The following is a 17604-nucleotide window of genomic DNA, read 5'->3' as shown; positions in this document are numbered from 1 at the left end:
GTCTGGTAAAGAAAACAATTCTTCATTGAAATTAGGTCTGGGCTTCTTTGCAAGTGATGGAGGGAGGTTGTGTCTTCAATGTGTGTTCCCTGCATATCCCGATGACACAGATCTCTGGGTACAGGGGCAGAACTGTTTTTAAGCACTGGTGCTTATTTTAAGAAGCTAAGTTTTGGGAGCCTAGTAATCTTTAATTCAGGCCCCAAGTTACATGGCTATCTCAGCAACCTTTTGTCCTGTTGTCATTTAAGTTGGTCGGAGTTATCTTCAAAGGCCTCACGTTTTGTAAAAGGAGATTCCTGTCTTAGTATAGGCAGCACTTGTGGCTGTGGCCATAAGTGTTATAATAAGTATAATAAGCCCCATTGGCAACTGTCTCGTCAACACAGTACAGTTAACAGCTGTCTGTGCACTGACAGTAGCATCGTTGTTGATGCTGTTGATAAACAGGAAGTAAATGTCAGCTTATGCTTCAGAAATAGAAATAAGAGGTGCAAAAGAGCAATATTTATCACAGGGGATAGAATTTATGGAATTCAATGTTCACTTCAGAATTCTGAGATTACTGTATCATATTTGCATATGATAATTTTTTTAAGTGTTCTTAAAATTTGTTCTCCCTCATCGTCAACTTTCAAGTTCATGAAGTACAGTACTAAACTGTATTATCTAGTAATATTTTCATGTCCCAGGCTTCTAAAAAGGACATGTTCTGATTTTTCCCTGCCTCCAGCTTAAAACAAAGATAGAACATGAAGGATACTAGGATCAGAGTTTACTTCTTTGCTACCTGGATTATGTGGTACAAAAAGCATATCCTGTAGTTGCCATGTTCTGCTTCTGCAAAGTGTGTGGCTGCTGGTTCCTGGCCTGCTCTCTCCCAGTCACCAGAGGCTCCTGGAGGTGAAGTAAAGCAGAGGAATGTAGGAATGCATTTTGTGGTTTTCCAAGAGACCTCACCAAAGCGTAGTAATCCTTTCAAAACCTTTGTTTCTCCTGCCCATAGAAAATATGGCCTGTAATTTAGATTTGACTTGTCCACTTGCAAAAAAAACTTGCGGAACAGTTGAACACTAGACCAAAGGGTCATCTTCTGAATGGCATGCATATAGCAGGAACTACAGAAAGAATCATCTCACTGATATGAATTATATCTTTAAAATGATAGCAGTGGTATTCTCCTGTGGATAGTTGATCTAGCTATCTAAAACCATCTTAAGGGCTCCAGTAGCTACTCATCTAATAACTGCAATAGTAAAGCAAGGGCGTGTTAGTGATTTTTTTTTTTTTCTAAATTATTTTTTTCTACAGATGTGTAGAATAATGTAGTACTTAGGTTAAAAACTCACTAAACATTCATCACATTTCGTTTCATTTGTATACTATAATTTTAAAAAAAATTATAATAATGGCTGATTATGAAGTCATAGGAAAGTTTGAGGTAATTCTGTAGTGTGAGTGTGCATGTGTATGGAATAGCATTCATTCCTACTTGAATTGCAAGAATTCTGTGTCCACATGCACTAGGATATAAGTAGAGCAATTGCTAATAAAGAAGAAATAATAGAGCAGAATAAAAAAAATCAGTTGCCATTATTTGATGGTGGCAATGTCTTACACAAGTTTTGCTGAAAGGAATAGTAAGAGTTTAAAAATGAGAAGTTTAGAAATTTCCACACACAAGATCAGTTAGTTCCAGTTGCTGTCACTGACTATCCTGTACTAAATATTAAAGGAAAGGTGCAAGTAATGTCATGGTGCTTCACAAGGGAAACTTTGTGCTGTTACTGGTCACTCCATGTATTTATTGAAATGTATGGGCAGAACTCTGGTAATTCACATAGCTGAAGATGCTGTTCTCATTCATATGAGAATAAAATCCTAGAAGTGCATGAGGAATCGTGGGCCTTTCATGTACGCTTGAATGGAGTGTATCTATACGCAACCTACATATCTAAAGAAAATAAAAACCAGCAAGAATAATATGTAGCCCCTGACCTCAAAATTAGTAGGTAAGGTAGCGCAAATGAGGTAAAATAAGAGTTATCCTAAACATTTATTATAAACTGTCTCTGGAGGTTTTAATATTTTCTTTCTTTCCTTTAGTATTTTTGGCCAAAGCTGGAAGCAAAAATACTGAAAGAGAATCTCCTCCTATAGTACTTCTAGCCAGGTGGAATTAGGAGGTGTGAGAAATTAGTTGAAAGAGCTTCCTACAGGAAACTTGCACTTTGGTCCCTGAATCTTCTGGTTTGGCTGGAACCTCTGAAATTTGGAGAGGCCTCCTTGTTTCTCCTGCAGGAAAAATAACCTTCTGAAAGGGGGCTGTCTCTAAAAAGTAGGCGTTAGGAATTCTAATGTCTAATTAAACTGTAAATGGTTTCCAGCCATTGTCATTCATGTTTTAACTTCTTTCTCCTCTCCCTCCCCCACCCTGTAGTTCATGACAAAAAATCCAAATAAGCGACTTGGCTGTGTGGCATCACAAAACGGGGAAGACGCGATTAAGCAGCATCCGTTTTTCAAGGAAATTGACTGGGTTCTTCTAGAACAAAGGAAAATCAAGCCACCCTTCAAACCTCGGATTGTAAGTAGCAGTTTGCATAACTTGCGTAACTACATAACTAGTTCTTGCTTTTCTGAGGCTTGAAATACCTTGATGCAACATTTGGGGGTTTAAATAGCATAAAAAACAAGTGGAAAAGATTGCCTTGTCAATTCTTCTGTGAAGGTAAGTGTCAAGAATAGATTCAGTGCACAGAAAGACGCCCATATTCAATCACATAAATCATGAGAAAGTTCAAGGCCCTGTTTTATTTATTTTCCTGTGCTCCCAAAGGTACCTTGATCAGAAAAGACTTTGATTTGGTATATACTTTTGGTGCAAATCCTTCATTGCTGGTGGTCCATGGGGTTTGTAGTGAGAGGCAAATGAAAAGATTTCTGATTAACACTATTCAACTGAAGATGCTTGAAAAAACAGTCTCCTGGGGGAAATAAATATACATCATGATCAGAGAAGTTGATTTATTTACATTTTGCTAAGTAATAATCAAGTATTTGTATTTTAAACTGACAGAAATACACAAATAGTGGTCCCACATGTAGATGCTACAAAAATACTTTTCTTAATCTTTTCTTCATCTGGATGAAAATACTCAAAAATGGTGCACTTACAGTTCACCAAATGTCAGCTCTTCAGATGAGAATATGTGCAGTAAATTTTGTACTTGAACAGTACCAGAGAATAATTTTATTACAAATCCTTTGAGATTGCCTTGCATCTTTTGACTTTGCACATTCCTAATAATAATGTTTGATTTGCCTGTAAATATGGTTATGGTACTTGTTTCTTTCTTTCTTTCTTTAGATAGTGAAGGTAATATTTTATTTTTTTATTTTTTTTAAAAAAGGCAAAATGAAACTTTGTTCCCAACACTGAATACTAACTTAAAGTTATAGATGAAAAAGTCCCCTCTGTCATTGCAGAATTAGTCTGTTAGATTTAATGCATTTACTTTAAGTTCGGCAAGATACATTTCCCTAAGTTCCATGTGTAGGCAGTGAAAGTGGGGTTGCCTGTGCAGGGAACATCTGGAACAGGAGCCTGAAGTAATTCCTCTCAGTCTACTCTTGGAGAAGTGTCTCTCTCTCTGTAGCTATGAAGGAAGAACCCAAAAGGACGGACAACTGGATGTGAAAGTTAGCCCTAACAAATATCTTTCTAGGAGTAATTTTGAGGAGTAAGATACAGTGTTATCATGGGAATATTTTGTTTAATATATTTCTTGGAGAACAGAAACCTTGTACTGCAGGAACTACAGGCCCAGGGCAGCCTGAGCCAGCTCCTCTCCTGGAAAGGGTCCAGCCAGCTGGGCATGCCGGCTGTTTTACCCTGCTGCCCAGGTCTGCTCTGGAGGTGTGGATGGATTGCACCTTGTGCCTGAGCTGATTTACAAATCTTTGCACTGCTGCAGGAAGTGTAAACCCAACATTAACCCCGCTAGTATCTATTTGAAGCCTGTTTAATACTCCGACTACTGCTGTCCAGTCAAGTTCCTCAGAGAGCTCCAGACAGCCTTATTCATTGTTTAGCTGAGTTGCATGTGTTTAGCTCTTTTCCTGTTTTCGTAAGAATTTGGCCTTTCATCTCATAATATTTTTTGTTGCTTTGCTCAGTATTTATCAGTGTTTTGGTAATACAGGTATCAACCAGAATGTACAATTTCAAATTAGTTTTCACTTAATGTCTACATCTAGTAAGTCTCAGATTCCTCACATCTTCATTGCCTGTTTTCCTTTGATGATCAGAGATGCACATTCACTTTAACAAGAGGTATTTTTATAAGGCCCTTGTTATTTTCATGGGTATTCTTGTTGTGGTAATTCTTAAAAGTCAGGAGGGATTTAGTATGTCAGACATTTTTATTCTTTGTCTTCTACCTTCTCAGTGCAGCTTCTATCTCGTTCTGGTATTTTCACTGCTATTATATTGTAAAGCCATTCCTATTTTATTCATATCTGCTATTATGTTCCTTCTCTACTTTTCTGTTTCCTTTAATGATAAATTAGTCGGGTATTTCAGTTTTAGTAGTGATTTCAGATTATTTCAGAGTAGTCCATTGTAAAATTTTAGTAACAGCTGTTTGCTCTTTAATAATTTTTGGGATGATTTTATACATCATTATTTACACTTTTTTTTTTCATTTTTCTTCAGGCTGCTTCTATAATGTTGGATTTTTATACTATCTATTTCCATATTGTATATGTCAATTTTCTATATTCTACCAGATTTGATTTCTGCAGTCTAGTAGTTCTGTATGGTTTCTATTTTCTTAACCCATTTTTATGGAGGTAAATTCAGATAGCATGTAGTCTGTGTTACAGGCATCCCTATTATTTTCATGTTTTCAGTCCTCTGTCTCTATGATATCTATAACCCTGGTGGCCTGGTCCTTTCAATTTTACTAATAACTTTTCTACACTTCGAAAGGGCATACTTTATATGGTTACACTATGTTTATGATTCATCAGCTGGTTTTGTACCAGCTCTATAAATTTTGCAACAGTTTGGATTTTTTTGTTGTATAGAAATCTTTGAGGAAGATCATACCAAAATTTTTGCTTGTCCTCTTAACATTTCATGATTTATTAATAGGAAATTAAGGTGTGATATATGTCTAGCCTGGACAGAAAGGTCACACAAATATAAATATTAATTATGCAACTTCAGAAATTGTAAAGGATTCTACAGAAGTAAATTTGAATGTCTTTGTAAATGCTGAGAAAGTGATTTTGGATATTTGGCAATCTAGAAGATATTGCACTCACTTTGAAAAAATGCCCCCTCCTCCCCCCCCCAAAAAAAAAAAAAAAGTGAAGAAGTTTAAAGCTAATTAAATAAATTCTACCTTAAAATTTACATAAACGGTTCCTCTCTAAATTCAGTTGTGGGAGTAGCAATGATTTTCAGTGATTTGGATTAACAATTGCAACAGTTCCATAGCTATGGATTAACTGTGGAATAAACACAAGAAATGCTGTGTTTGGAATGTTTTGGGAGTTCTAACATCTTTCAATATTGATAAAGGGCTGTTGATTATCTAAAAGTGATTTATAATTATAAAAGAGGATACAAAAAATGTATTTAATCTTATATTCAGGAGAGCCTAGGTCTGTGGAAATAGCTATGAGAAGAGAGGCCAGATTAGTCAGAAAATAGACATTTCTTGCATGAGTGTATACACGTGTAGGAAAGAAAGCATACAATGCATATATAGTCATTTGTGCATTCAAACTGGGACTTGCATGCACATGTAAAAATTTACTCATGCAAGAATGCATATGTTTATACAGGTATTCATCTATTTTCTGACCAACATTTAAGATGACTAAGGGGGGAAATTTATAATTACTGTGTCATATACACTTTAAAAAAATTAAAACATAGGGTCTTTTCAAATGGGTTCTGGACAATGTAAAACCCTGAAAGTAAACAATTAAAGCCATTAGGGAAAATGGTCAAACACTGAGGTCCCATCAGGCAACTGAATAACCTGCCAAGGGAGGTCATGGAGATGCCAGGGTGGAAACAAACATTGCTTCAGTTCTGCCTCGCTACTCTACTGATCCCAAAAATGCATGGGTTCCATAGTTAGCACAATAGTCTTTCTCTTCTTTTACTTTTAATCCTTGCTCCACCAAAATAGGTTTTCTGAGGAGCTACATTACATGTTACTGTAAACCTGTGCTTCTCCACAGTTCAGGTATGTCTCTTCAGCTTTTCCAGCCTGAAATTTCTATTTTTCAAGGGGATTTGGAAGAAATATCGCATGGCTATTTCTTAGTCAGACTTTTGAGGGTTATTTTTAAATCTCATTCTTGCTGTCGATGTACTCAAATACATTCCTCACTATAACAGAAATATACCATTGATATCCTTCTAGTTTGGAAATGATATGGTGATTCTAATGATGCTCTGGAAGCTGAAATTTCTTTCCTAACTGTCTTCAGCCTTGGAATGAAAATTACTGAAGTCCAAAAGGTCCTTGAAAACCTGACTGTGTTTTCTGAAGGCTTGCAAGAGAGCCCAGGACAGGGCACTCAAACAAATGGTTAGATTGCTAAGCAGAGACAGAAGTGAAACACCAGGTTGTGCTAGGTAGTAGAGACAATGGAAAAAGATTTGATGGCCCCAAAACCATCTGTGAAGGATCTTTGGCTGCTGCTTCACCGTGCTAACTTGGAAAAGAGAACATGAAGAGGTGAAAATGCAATATACTGTGATGCCTATTATGTACCAGCTGTTCTTTTCATAAATCCAGAACTATGAGATTTTGACCTGGTAGAATTAATTTATTTTTTTATATATATTATAGTTTGTTATACCGAGGATTTCTCCCATGTGGAGCTATTATAAAGGTTAAGCTACAATAGAAAAAGTAACAGCTCTGGGGCATGTATGTTAGAAATCAAGCAGACATTTGAACAGATATGAAGAGGATATTTATTACATCTGAGCTCCAGTGACTTTGACGGTATCTTTTGCAGATGATTTCCTCTGTTCTTAAAACCTAATTCTTAGTCTTCACAGACTGTCTGGAAATTTTCTTAATAATAATATTCTTACCTGCTGCTTTAAATGTAGACATGGATTTGTAATTACATATGGAAGAAATAAGTATAGCTTTAATACAAAAAGATATCCATTCTCCAAAGTAATTATTACAAGATAGAACTCTCTTTAAGGCACTTTATTCCTATGTTGAGATATTTTGGGGTCATAAATTTCCCTGGAATTATTTTAATTCAGAGAACAAAATTTCCCAAATCACTAGCCATAACACCAGGCTATGGTTTCCAACATAATTTGTTGCCCAAGAACCACAAAGGCCTTGATAGTGTTCAGTGATTCTCTGCTCTGCGTCCCTCTTTGTTTCCATGGCTCTGCTCCTGGCTTGGTTAAATCAGATTATCTCCCTTTTCAAAGCACATTTGCCATATTACTAATGAAAACAAGGGTGCCTTTGATTAATTTCTTACCAGAGTCACTGATATTGTGGTAAGTGTGGTAGCTCTTGTGTAGCAACATTCTGGGATGATTTAGTCTATCCCATAACAATTAAAAAAACATGCATTAAAAACAATGAGTGAAACAGATTACTGCTTCACCTTGAATGTGTTTATAAAATTTTATTGTCCCATGTTGTTACTCAATGGAAAAGCTTGTATTTGAAACAGTGAGGCAAAAGTGTATTTCGACATATTTTGTTTTTTCCTTAGTCTTCTCCATATTATTTTAGATCTCCTGCAAGAAATTCTGTTTTATTGTGCCTGGACGGCTGCACAGGCTGAACTTCTGGCTTGTTGACATGCCACTAACATCAGCAAGGGAAGCTCACAAAGAGGTTTGCACAGGTGCCTACAGGTTGATACTAATATCCCAGACCCACTTGCCACAGATACAGGAATGCTACTGCCCCAAATTTGTCACTCATTTGTCTTCATGTGAGCCTCAGTTCCTTCTTGTGTTTTTGTTTGTTTGTTTGTTTGTTTAGAATGAGACCAGCACAATAAAATCACTCTCATGTTTTTTATACTGTTGGTCACAATGGCTCAGTGTGCTGTGAGGAACCGTGAGGCTGTGGGAAGCTGTTAGACACAGGGCTGCAATGACAGTCTCAGCACCTGCCCACTCCTGTCCTTTCAGGCTGTTTTCTCTGCCAACCCTTGAAACACATGCATGCAAGCAATAAGACTTGTCCTTTTTGTCTATCCTGTTGTAAATGTCAGAGTTGGGAAAATTTGAGACTTTGACTAAGCCATCCTTGAGATGAAAAAGCTGAAGAACTTTGAACCAGAAGGGAATACAAAGGCTGGTAAAACAGATGTTTGCCATATGTATTTCTTTTTAGCAATTAAGCCAAAGTTTCGTCTCTAATGGTTTTATCAGTGCCTGTGGCAATCCATTCTTAGTGTGGCTGTATGAAGATAAAGTTAACAAAATAATTGCATTACGATGATTCACTGTGAATACAGCTTTCACAGAACAGTACATTATTTTAATTTTCTCTGTGCATTCACAACTTCTTGGTTTTACATTTTAAAAACTTGCTTTCTTCAAGAGCATTAGAGAGAAAATGGCCAAGATTGTCTATTGCAGAATTTTATCTTGCAGTATGAAGTCTGCTTCTGCCAAATGGGCTCATTTAGTTCATCTAATCTGACTCTCTTCATTTTGCAGACTCTTCCATTCCTGTCATTGTGTCACTGAGAATGTTTTCTGAACATTTGTACATAATTTCTTCAGTTCTGACTTCTTAGGGGTAGAAGATTGGTTTAGCAACTAAAACCAGAGATCTGAGAAGTGCAAGATACATAAGTTCTGCTAACAGCTTTTCTAGAAACTCATGGCATGACCCAGGATTCATCACCTAACCCTTTCATGCCTCAGTTTCCACTGTCTGGTAATAGTATCTCAGCATGCTTAATGCAAAGTTCAGTGACAGTGAAGAAATATGACCGAGAAGTGTGAAAATCCAAATGCTCCTGATCAGCCAGGATTTAAATTGACCGAATGTGTGGCACTTCCCTTGGAAGAGTGTTCTATGCTATACCAGACCTCAGTGTTAGCAGATTGCATCTTGATCTTCAGTCTCAAATTTCCTTCAGTAATCTGCATGTCTCTTATCTCCTGTAACCCTAAAATAACCATAATCTGTTATTGAAATCCCTCCCCCCTTAGTTATCGCTATCTGAGCCACGTTGTCTGTATGCAGTTTCCTCGTGAACCTGAACTCCCTTGTTAAGTCTTGACTTAAGGATGCCAGCAATGTGTCTTCTTTCAATTTTGCACTGCAGCAAAGGTTTGAAAATCAGCCCCCTAAACCAAATTCTAGGGTCAGCCAATGATTGTGATACAACTGGAGTCAGTGAGCACTGGTAATTTTCTTTTCCCTCTCCCCCAAATGAGTGAAAAAATGGCAAAATTTAAGCAGCCCTTTGTTGATGACTTATGACTAGCCAGATGCCTGCAGTGCTTGAAAATTGGGTAATAAATAGCAAATACAAATCATCTGGCCTATTTGCACAGGCAAACAGGCAGAAGCCACACCTGCCTAAATAGGTAGGTGCCTCACTGAATGGCTCCCAAAAATGTGCTCAGTGAGACAGGTGTGTGTTTAAATTGCTGCAGCAGCTGTCTGCTGACTGTGAGATATGGCTGGAATCCTTAAAGAGGGACCGCATTTCTGGAGAAAACTTCCAAATACGTTAGCCTGAAACATGACTCTTATAAATCTTCCCATGTTTTCCGATCTGTTTTCATACATGACTGCTAACAGGCAAAGATATTTTTTATTTTTTAGCAAGGGATTTTTAACCTGCTGTTTGGGAAGTCGTGTTACTGTTTTTGTGGGGTTTTTTTTGGCACACCTCTGTTTTTGGTGGCAGTGGGTTGTATTGTCATAAGTGCAGAATTATGACTTTGCCTTTACACTGTGGGGAAGAAGCCCTGTAAAATGCAGTATCATTCAGTAGCACCAAACGGAACATAGGAAATTACAGGCCAAGTAAATTTCTTTTTGTATAAATGTTCTCTCTTTTCAAGTTTGCTTCAGTGTGAATGTCCCTCTTTAAGGTAAGGCCTTCAATATGGGGAAAATGTCAAGGTAGGTCAATTTTTAGGCCTAATAACCTTGAGGTGTCCCTTCAGTTCCATAATATATTTCCATACGGTCATCAGTGCATGGCAATGAGCATTTAGCAGACGGGCACGCAAGGGGCTATACTGCATGCTTCTGCATGAAGTGTTACTGCTTAGACAAAACACCGGGTAGGGATCCTGAGACCTCAGACAATCATGTACCATTGTTATACATTGCACATTATGTATTCCCCACTTCCCTGCAGGTGTCTCAGGCACAGGAAAACAGTGGGCTTTCTCCTGAGAGTGACACTGGCGATTAACACTGGTGTACAAAGAACGGGTAGAAATAGGGAAGATTTTATATTTTTCAGAACTGCTAACATAAATTCTTTAGAAAAACTAAAGAAGAATGGATGTGGGTTGCCAGGACTTAGCCTTTTCATAACAAACAGCCATAACTGCTGGAGTCCAACACTTTTTTTGCACGCTGACCCTGCCACAGGATATTGTTAGAACGTTTAATGTGAGCTGTTTCCTAAAAATACCAATTTCCTGCTACTGGTTCAAGTGTTAGCCACTTTGCTACTGACAGAGAAACATTGGCTGTTGATGGGTGATGAAGTTCATCGTCTCAGTTTAGCTAGCAATAGGCAAACATGAGCAATAGTACCACAACTGCCGGCAGTGGAGCTTGTAGCAGTGGGCCTAGTAGGGCAGTTGGGAAGGGCAGGGCAGAGAAGTCTGGCCCACTTCTGCCTCTCCCCTCAACAAAGTAAAGACCTTGGTTTCCAAAGCACTTTGAATAGTTTGAATCTTTGCACAACTACTAAATACTCTTAGGATGTACTCTTAGGATGTAAGTATATACCTTCTGAGGAGCTTATGTCCAGCTTGTATCACAAGCTAAAGACATCAAGAGTAAGTGAGCTGGTATTTTTAAGGGATTTCAGCATTGTTTGCTCAGATTAACAAGGTGCTGTTTTTCCAGAATTTGCTCATCTGGTTCGTCTTATTTTTTGTTTCTTATTCTCTTCAGCATCAGCGCCTGCAGCAGCTGTTTTTTAGCTGTGATTATCATAACAGTAGAATAACAGGAGTTTGAAAGCTACTGCAGGTTCCCAAATATTTATAAGTTAAACAACTTCTTATTATGCTTCTTTTGATTCTGTACTGGGGATCCAGCAGTATTTGTTTGGGTTTGCTGAGTCCTTGTCTTATAACACTAAAACCCTTTCATACTGAATAATTAAGTTCATTTAACCAGCTGTTAAATACACATTTTTAAGTGTTGCCCATTGGGATGGAGTGGAAGCAGCCAGAGTGTTTCTGCTTTCCTTTTGGTCTTCCCCAGAATAAGACAGATTCTGTTTCACTTTTTGGCTGCTCTAGTCTCTGTTGCTATTTTCAGAAAATAAAGCATTAAGTGAAATTGTATTATCATAGCTACTTACAGTACATTCTTAAGCATTCAAACAGAAGCATTTTATTTTTATATTAATATAATAGTAAACAATATTCCTGGGTTGGGCCTGTTTCTGTTGTCCTTGAAAGCTAATGGTAAAACACGAGGTAATTTAAGAAGCAGTGGAATCTGGCTCTTCGTCAGACTGTGGAGAGGAATTTATCAGAAAAAAATTGTAGACTTGTCTAAGACTGACAATCCATGACTTGTCCCATTCACAACTGAAGTCTGATGAACATGGAGTATATGAAGAGCTTTAGCTTTGGGTTTATTTCTCGTGCAGAACCTTTTGTGTTAGCTAATGCAAGCATAAAGTTAACAAAGGTAGCTTAGTGGGCTGTTCATCTGAAATGGGCAGCAAAAATTTGTTGATGTACATGCTTACAGCTCAGAATCGTAGTGCAAAACTTAATTGCATTGGCATATGCAGATGCAGATGGTGGACTGAAGCAGCTTATCATAAAAAGCAGGACGGAAGGCATTTTGAAATGGTAAGGAATCCTAGCACTTCAATAACTGCTGCTTTCCTGTTGTTATGCTGTTGTGTTGTTACAAGGGAGCTTGTTACTTGTCTGTAACACAGACCTTGTACTGATCCTCCCAACAGCATGCTCCAGGAGTCATACACTTAAATTATGCAGCACAGGGGGAACGCTCAGTCTAGATATTTACCGAATGCTTAAGTGGAGATCTTGTTGCTTGATTTGCAGGTGTTTTAGCATGTGGCAGATGCACCTGCCTGACTACTGTAATAACGATGGCTAAAATACAATTTCAGGAGCACGCAACTAAAAATGAACTATCTTGGATATGTGCCATGATGTAAGAGGGGAAGTGACATTCAGTGATCATGACCTTAGAACAGCTGAGGGATACCAGTGGAAGCTTGCCAATAAGATATGAATTAGAGAGGCACCCATATAAAACCTGCTCTGCAGAGTGGATTGTAAAATTTACAATAGGAATTGTATTGTGCAGATGAAGGGCATTTGAATACAGTTCCATTTCTTTCTCTTCTCCTATTCCTTCCCAGTCCGACAAAGAAAATATTTTCCTATGTAGCTGAACCCTCTAAAAGCTTACCATAAGGAAAAAATATAGCATAGAAATCCAAAAGATAGCAGTCTTCCCCTGCAACTTTCTTCACTCTAAAAAAGACATATATTTTACCATAGCATATCTTTTGTGTGGTAGTTATGTCAAGATTAAGTCCTATGGAAACAAGCTCAGATAAGATGGACAAGATGCATCTTGGTGGTAAAGGACTAACCATGGGCAGGAAAATATAGTGCTGGCCTCCCCTGCAGGTCCTGTGAATTGCGTCTCCATTGGTGTTTCGCACAGAGGCAAGTGTTGTGCTTTAGCAATCAGGCTATGAGCAGGACAGGTTACATACATATGTAGTGCTGCATGCTCAGCTGTGCAAAAACCCAAGTATAGCCATAGGGAACAATGGTTTTACAGCACCTTCTTTTGGGTGAGGTTCGTTGCCCAGACTGTGAGCACAGGCTGATTGTCAGCGAACTTGCAGAGCTTTGATTTTGTTTGCTTTGCTGTTTGTTTTGCTGTTGTGTTGTGGGGGTGTAGAATAGGAGAAGGGCTTTGCAAAAGTAAAACAGTAAGGCTGGCATCCTGGCCACGTAATCATTAAATGTTTGTATCCCCTGCTTGTTTAGGTTGTTCTTCCTTCCTACCTGACCCATTTTACATTCCTAGGAAAGATACATACTGTTTCAGTACAAAGGTGGTTTCAGTTTACTGGATCACAAACAATTCCTTTTAAAATTCATAGTTCTGTGAATTAGGTTGGTGTTTATTAAATTTCTGTATATTTTGATAACAGATTTGATTACAGCCTGCATAGGTTGCCATGCTTTTCAAAATACGGTTTCGCTATCTATTAAAATCTTTATTGACTATCTTTTTAAATCAATTTCTTTCTCTTAATTTGGTGTCCTTCACATCTAATGAAAGAATAAATAACCTAAGAGCACAAAATTTCAGCCTCCACTTGGAAGTAATGAATGTTGGTATACTTGTAAAAACTACATGGATTCAAAACCCTTGTTATCATCATAGCCTTTAGTTGATGCACTGCAGTTTATGTTTGATCCGTTGTAACTCTTCCTCAGGTGAATAGAGCAATTAATATACTGAAAAAAATACGAACTTGTACTCTGATAACTTATGTTTCATATGTTCTGGAATAAGATATTCTAGGAAATGCTTATAATACTGGTACAGCCTCTCTGTGCATGCAAACACTGAGAAGAGGTATCAACGTGATAAATAGAAAGACAAGCCTGAAGTATTTTGCTTCTCAGTCTGTTTCTCTCACAGTATTCATTACTGAATTTCTGTACGTGCACAGTGAGTCATGTGTGAAAGTGAGTGCTCATTACAGTTGTTCTCGACTCATTAGATACTACTGCACCTTTATGAAGAGAGATCCACTCATTGGTGCAAAGTGATCTCCGCCTGTGTTGCGGTTTTTCTGATCACAATAGAGAGAGAGGTGAATGAGAAGATGGTGATATGTGAGGTTAGCCACATAACCTTGTGCTTCAAACCGGTTTGTTTGATGTCTTTAGTTTCCATTTGTCTTGAACAAAATATTCTGAAAATCTTGTCAGGAACAAGGTAAATACAAAATACTCAAATGCTGATCATCCCAATCTAAGTATGTCGTCTTGATGATATTGGGTCGAACCTGGGAACCACTTATTTCTTATTGAAGCAAAATTCTGGGTAAAATTAAATGATACCATCTAACTCCTGCAACTCTTGCTGCATATCCTGTTCATGCTGCATTGCTGTCCCATGCCCCTGCAACTGCACATCGAAAGCTGTAGCAGCTTCCTGCCCAGATTTAACGTTCCTGTGGTGTGTTTGATATGCTGCTGATACCACCATGTACAGCTCTGGAAGGGCTCTCCGATGAAGCTCCCCAAAAGAATGACAAACTCCAGAATTTCACTGTGAGCTTGAAAATATATGACGAGGAGTCAAGTGCCACTGTTGATAGAAAACGGCAGTGGAGTAAACTTAAAATGTTTCATTCAGTGATATGCAAGGTCCGATCTGTATCTGTACTACAGTGCTGACAGTATCTCAGACTGAAAATCATGACCTTTGTACATGTTTTGTGTCAAAAGGTCCACTTACTGAAAAATATAACAAAGTTTTTCTAGTAACACATTAGTTTGTTATTATAATGATCATTCCTGGCCTCAGCCAGCCAGTATTAGCTGTCTGTTCTGGATTAGCTCCTCATTCTACTAAACTGAACTGAAACCTATTAATTGCTTTAAAGAGGATTCCTACAGTTATACTTAAACAGCATCATGTGAATTTATATTTTAGTCTGATTTTGCTACAAAAATAAGATTTTGTGGCACTATTGTTTTCTAGTCCCCACCTCCATCTTTCTTTCATCTGGTCTGAATAGCCTTTGAACCTGCTAGACAATTCCCGCCCAGTTTAGGGGAGTCACTGAGTTTTCAAAACAATAGTAAGAGTTTCAGTGATTTTCTGAAAATGAAACAAAAAGAAATAATGAAGTAGAGACAGATGCTTCTTAATGCCTCCAAGCTGTAGAATTAATTTAATCCTTGTTAGGCATCAGAATCCACCAAGCCTCTTGGCCTCACAGCACAACTGAGGAGATACCCAAGCTTTGCCAAGTTCCCTGGTTTGGACCACCTTCTGCCAAGTGCCTTCTTGCAAGGAGTTCTGTGGTGTTTCAGTTCCAGTGGCTCCTCTCATTCACGTTTGCTTCAGAAGTGTAATGAAATTAATGCCAAGTTCCAGCCTCTTGATGTGTTTTTGATGATAAGAACATCAACTTGGATTTCTTTCTTCTCTGTTGCGATTCATATAGTATCTTTTAGTAGTCATTAACAGACAAGGATGGTAATCCTTGACTTTTTAAGCATGTTTTGGAGTTGTTGTTGTTGGGTTTTTTGTTTGTTTGTTTTTTTAACTTGAGTCTGTGACCGCAGGTAGAAAATTAACTTTTCATTGAAATGGTAGAGAACATTAACCACTGTTTGATGTGTGCTTATTAATAGCATATGAAGTTCCTTTTAGTCTTTTAATAATTACATGAAGAGATTTAAGAAAAAAAAAAGAATTTTTGCTCATAAAATTACATTCTTTGTCCAAGTCTGTACTGGCCAACTGTGAAAGCTGATTAAATGGTGTTTTATGAAGAGAGTCTCTTAAAAGTTCCAGTACCTTTGGCTCTTTGAACAGAAGTTGTAATCTGAGAATAGAATAAAACATGACTTTTATTTTAAAATGTCATCTTTGATGAGACTATGTTACTGTGATGAGGCCATGTTAATATTTATTAATTCAAGATGTTCTATTCCTGTGGCAGAAGTGTTTGATCTGAACAGATAGTATCAGCCATGTGAAGCAGGCTCATCATATCTACCAGGATAAGCAGGTCACACACTAGGTCAGTGCTTAGATGGGAGACCTATGAAGCGTTCATGCTGCTGGAGAAAAAAATAGTAAGTGATCAACTAGCTGGCACATTTCCTGCACAAGAGTTAGTGAGTCACTATTCCTTCTCACTATCAGAGACATTGTACTGGTGGAGAAGCCGTCTTTCATATGGGGTATAAAATTGGAGCCATATCATTTGTAGTCATTAAAAGTGCCATGGTGCTGCTGCTGCTCTTTGTCAAATAGAGAGTGATTGCCTACAGGCTGCCTGAAGTAAGGCAGTTTCAGTGCAGCATGGAATTTGGCATCCACTGTTGAAAGCAGTTGGGAAGTTGCAGTGCCCCTGCCCTTGTTTAACACTGACACATGCTGAACACAACTTGTTTGGGTAGCAACAAAAAAAGGAATCTGAAGCCAAATCAAGGTTTTTTTGTGTTTGAGTGGACAGCCTGGAGAGGGAGGGAGAGGGGCGTCTTTTTTTCCTAGTAACCACAGTTTCTTCTGTCTTCTGAGATGAGAAGTCTGGAAAACTGTTTGAAAACATGAAAATAACGTGTCCCAAAGTCTCAGGAGCTTTAGGCTAAATAAACAGAACCCTACCCATTTACTTACTTCTTTGTTAGTGATGCATTTGTCAGCCAGTCTACAGATTTTTCTGCTTTTCTTCATGATTTAGTTTTTTTTTTTGTTTTTTTTTTTTTGATATTCAAAGTTGGATAATAACGACAGTCTGTTTTCCTTGTATTACTCTCCTTACCTTGCAGATCATCTTTCTTTTCTCAGCTTCTCTGCTAGGAGACGGCCACAGCCCTTCATACCTTCATGCTGAGCCTTCATGCTACAACTATATTTTGGTCATGCTGTTGACCTACAGAGTATTCACAGAGCAAGTACATTAAAATAGCAATAGTAGCAGAAATGTGGCCAGACCTGTTCTGTATTATGAGATGCTGCCTTGCAAAATAGCCATAGCTTCAGGAAGAAACTGACTAAGTTGCTAAGGAGGATTTCTCAAATAAATCTTTCTGTTGAAAAGAGGCACTTGTTATGACCTCTACCTTTTGAATTTTGTGGCTTAATCCATTCACTTTTGTGCCCTGTGGTTTATTTAATCTCACTTGATCAATTGGTTAGTTAGAGGCTTGCTAGCATATCCTTGCAATCTCAGGTTGCTCCATACTTGGCCTGTTAATAAACTGGGTGATTTATATCTATGCTTCCAAAAAGACAGGGGATTTCTTCCAAGTCTAAGAAAGTTAAAACTTTTATCTTTTTCTTGAAGGCAGACTTGAAGAAATGCTAGGCTTTCAAATCTAAGTGAATACCTTTCTTCATTGTTTCAGAAGTGTTTGGGATTCACAGTTCTATTGGAAGTGCAATTATTTGTAATCAATGGGATTTAGTTTTTTTTCAGAAGTGTTCATCCTCACTCTTTTGACCTAACACCTTTACAAATTTCAGCAATGGTTTTCTGGAAAAAAGTAGCTATTACAGGATCTGAAGAGTTTACCATCTTATTCTTTTAGATTCCGAAAGCAAATAA

At 37.8% G+C, this 17604-nt stretch overlaps 1 protein-coding gene across 1 annotated transcript in view; it reads left to right on the top strand.

The window, feature by feature from the left end:
* PRKCE (protein kinase C epsilon) overlaps positions 1 to 17604 on the top strand; it is a 299961-nt gene that overhangs the window by 277471 nt on the left and 4886 nt on the right. Inside the window, exon 14 of the mRNA XM_035561057.1 lies at positions 2441 to 2587. Within this exon, the coding sequence (XP_035416950.1) occupies positions 2441 to 2587 (147 nt within the window). The remainder of the gene's footprint in view (positions 1 to 2440; positions 2588 to 17604) is intronic.

This window comes from Cygnus atratus, chromosome 3 (genome assembly GCF_013377495.2).
Source record: "Cygnus atratus isolate AKBS03 ecotype Queensland, Australia chromosome 3, CAtr_DNAZoo_HiC_assembly, whole genome shotgun sequence".
Lineage (NCBI taxonomy): Eukaryota > Metazoa > Chordata > Aves > Anseriformes > Anatidae > Cygnus > Cygnus atratus.
This window is presented reverse-complemented; position numbering and strand designations above follow the sequence as displayed.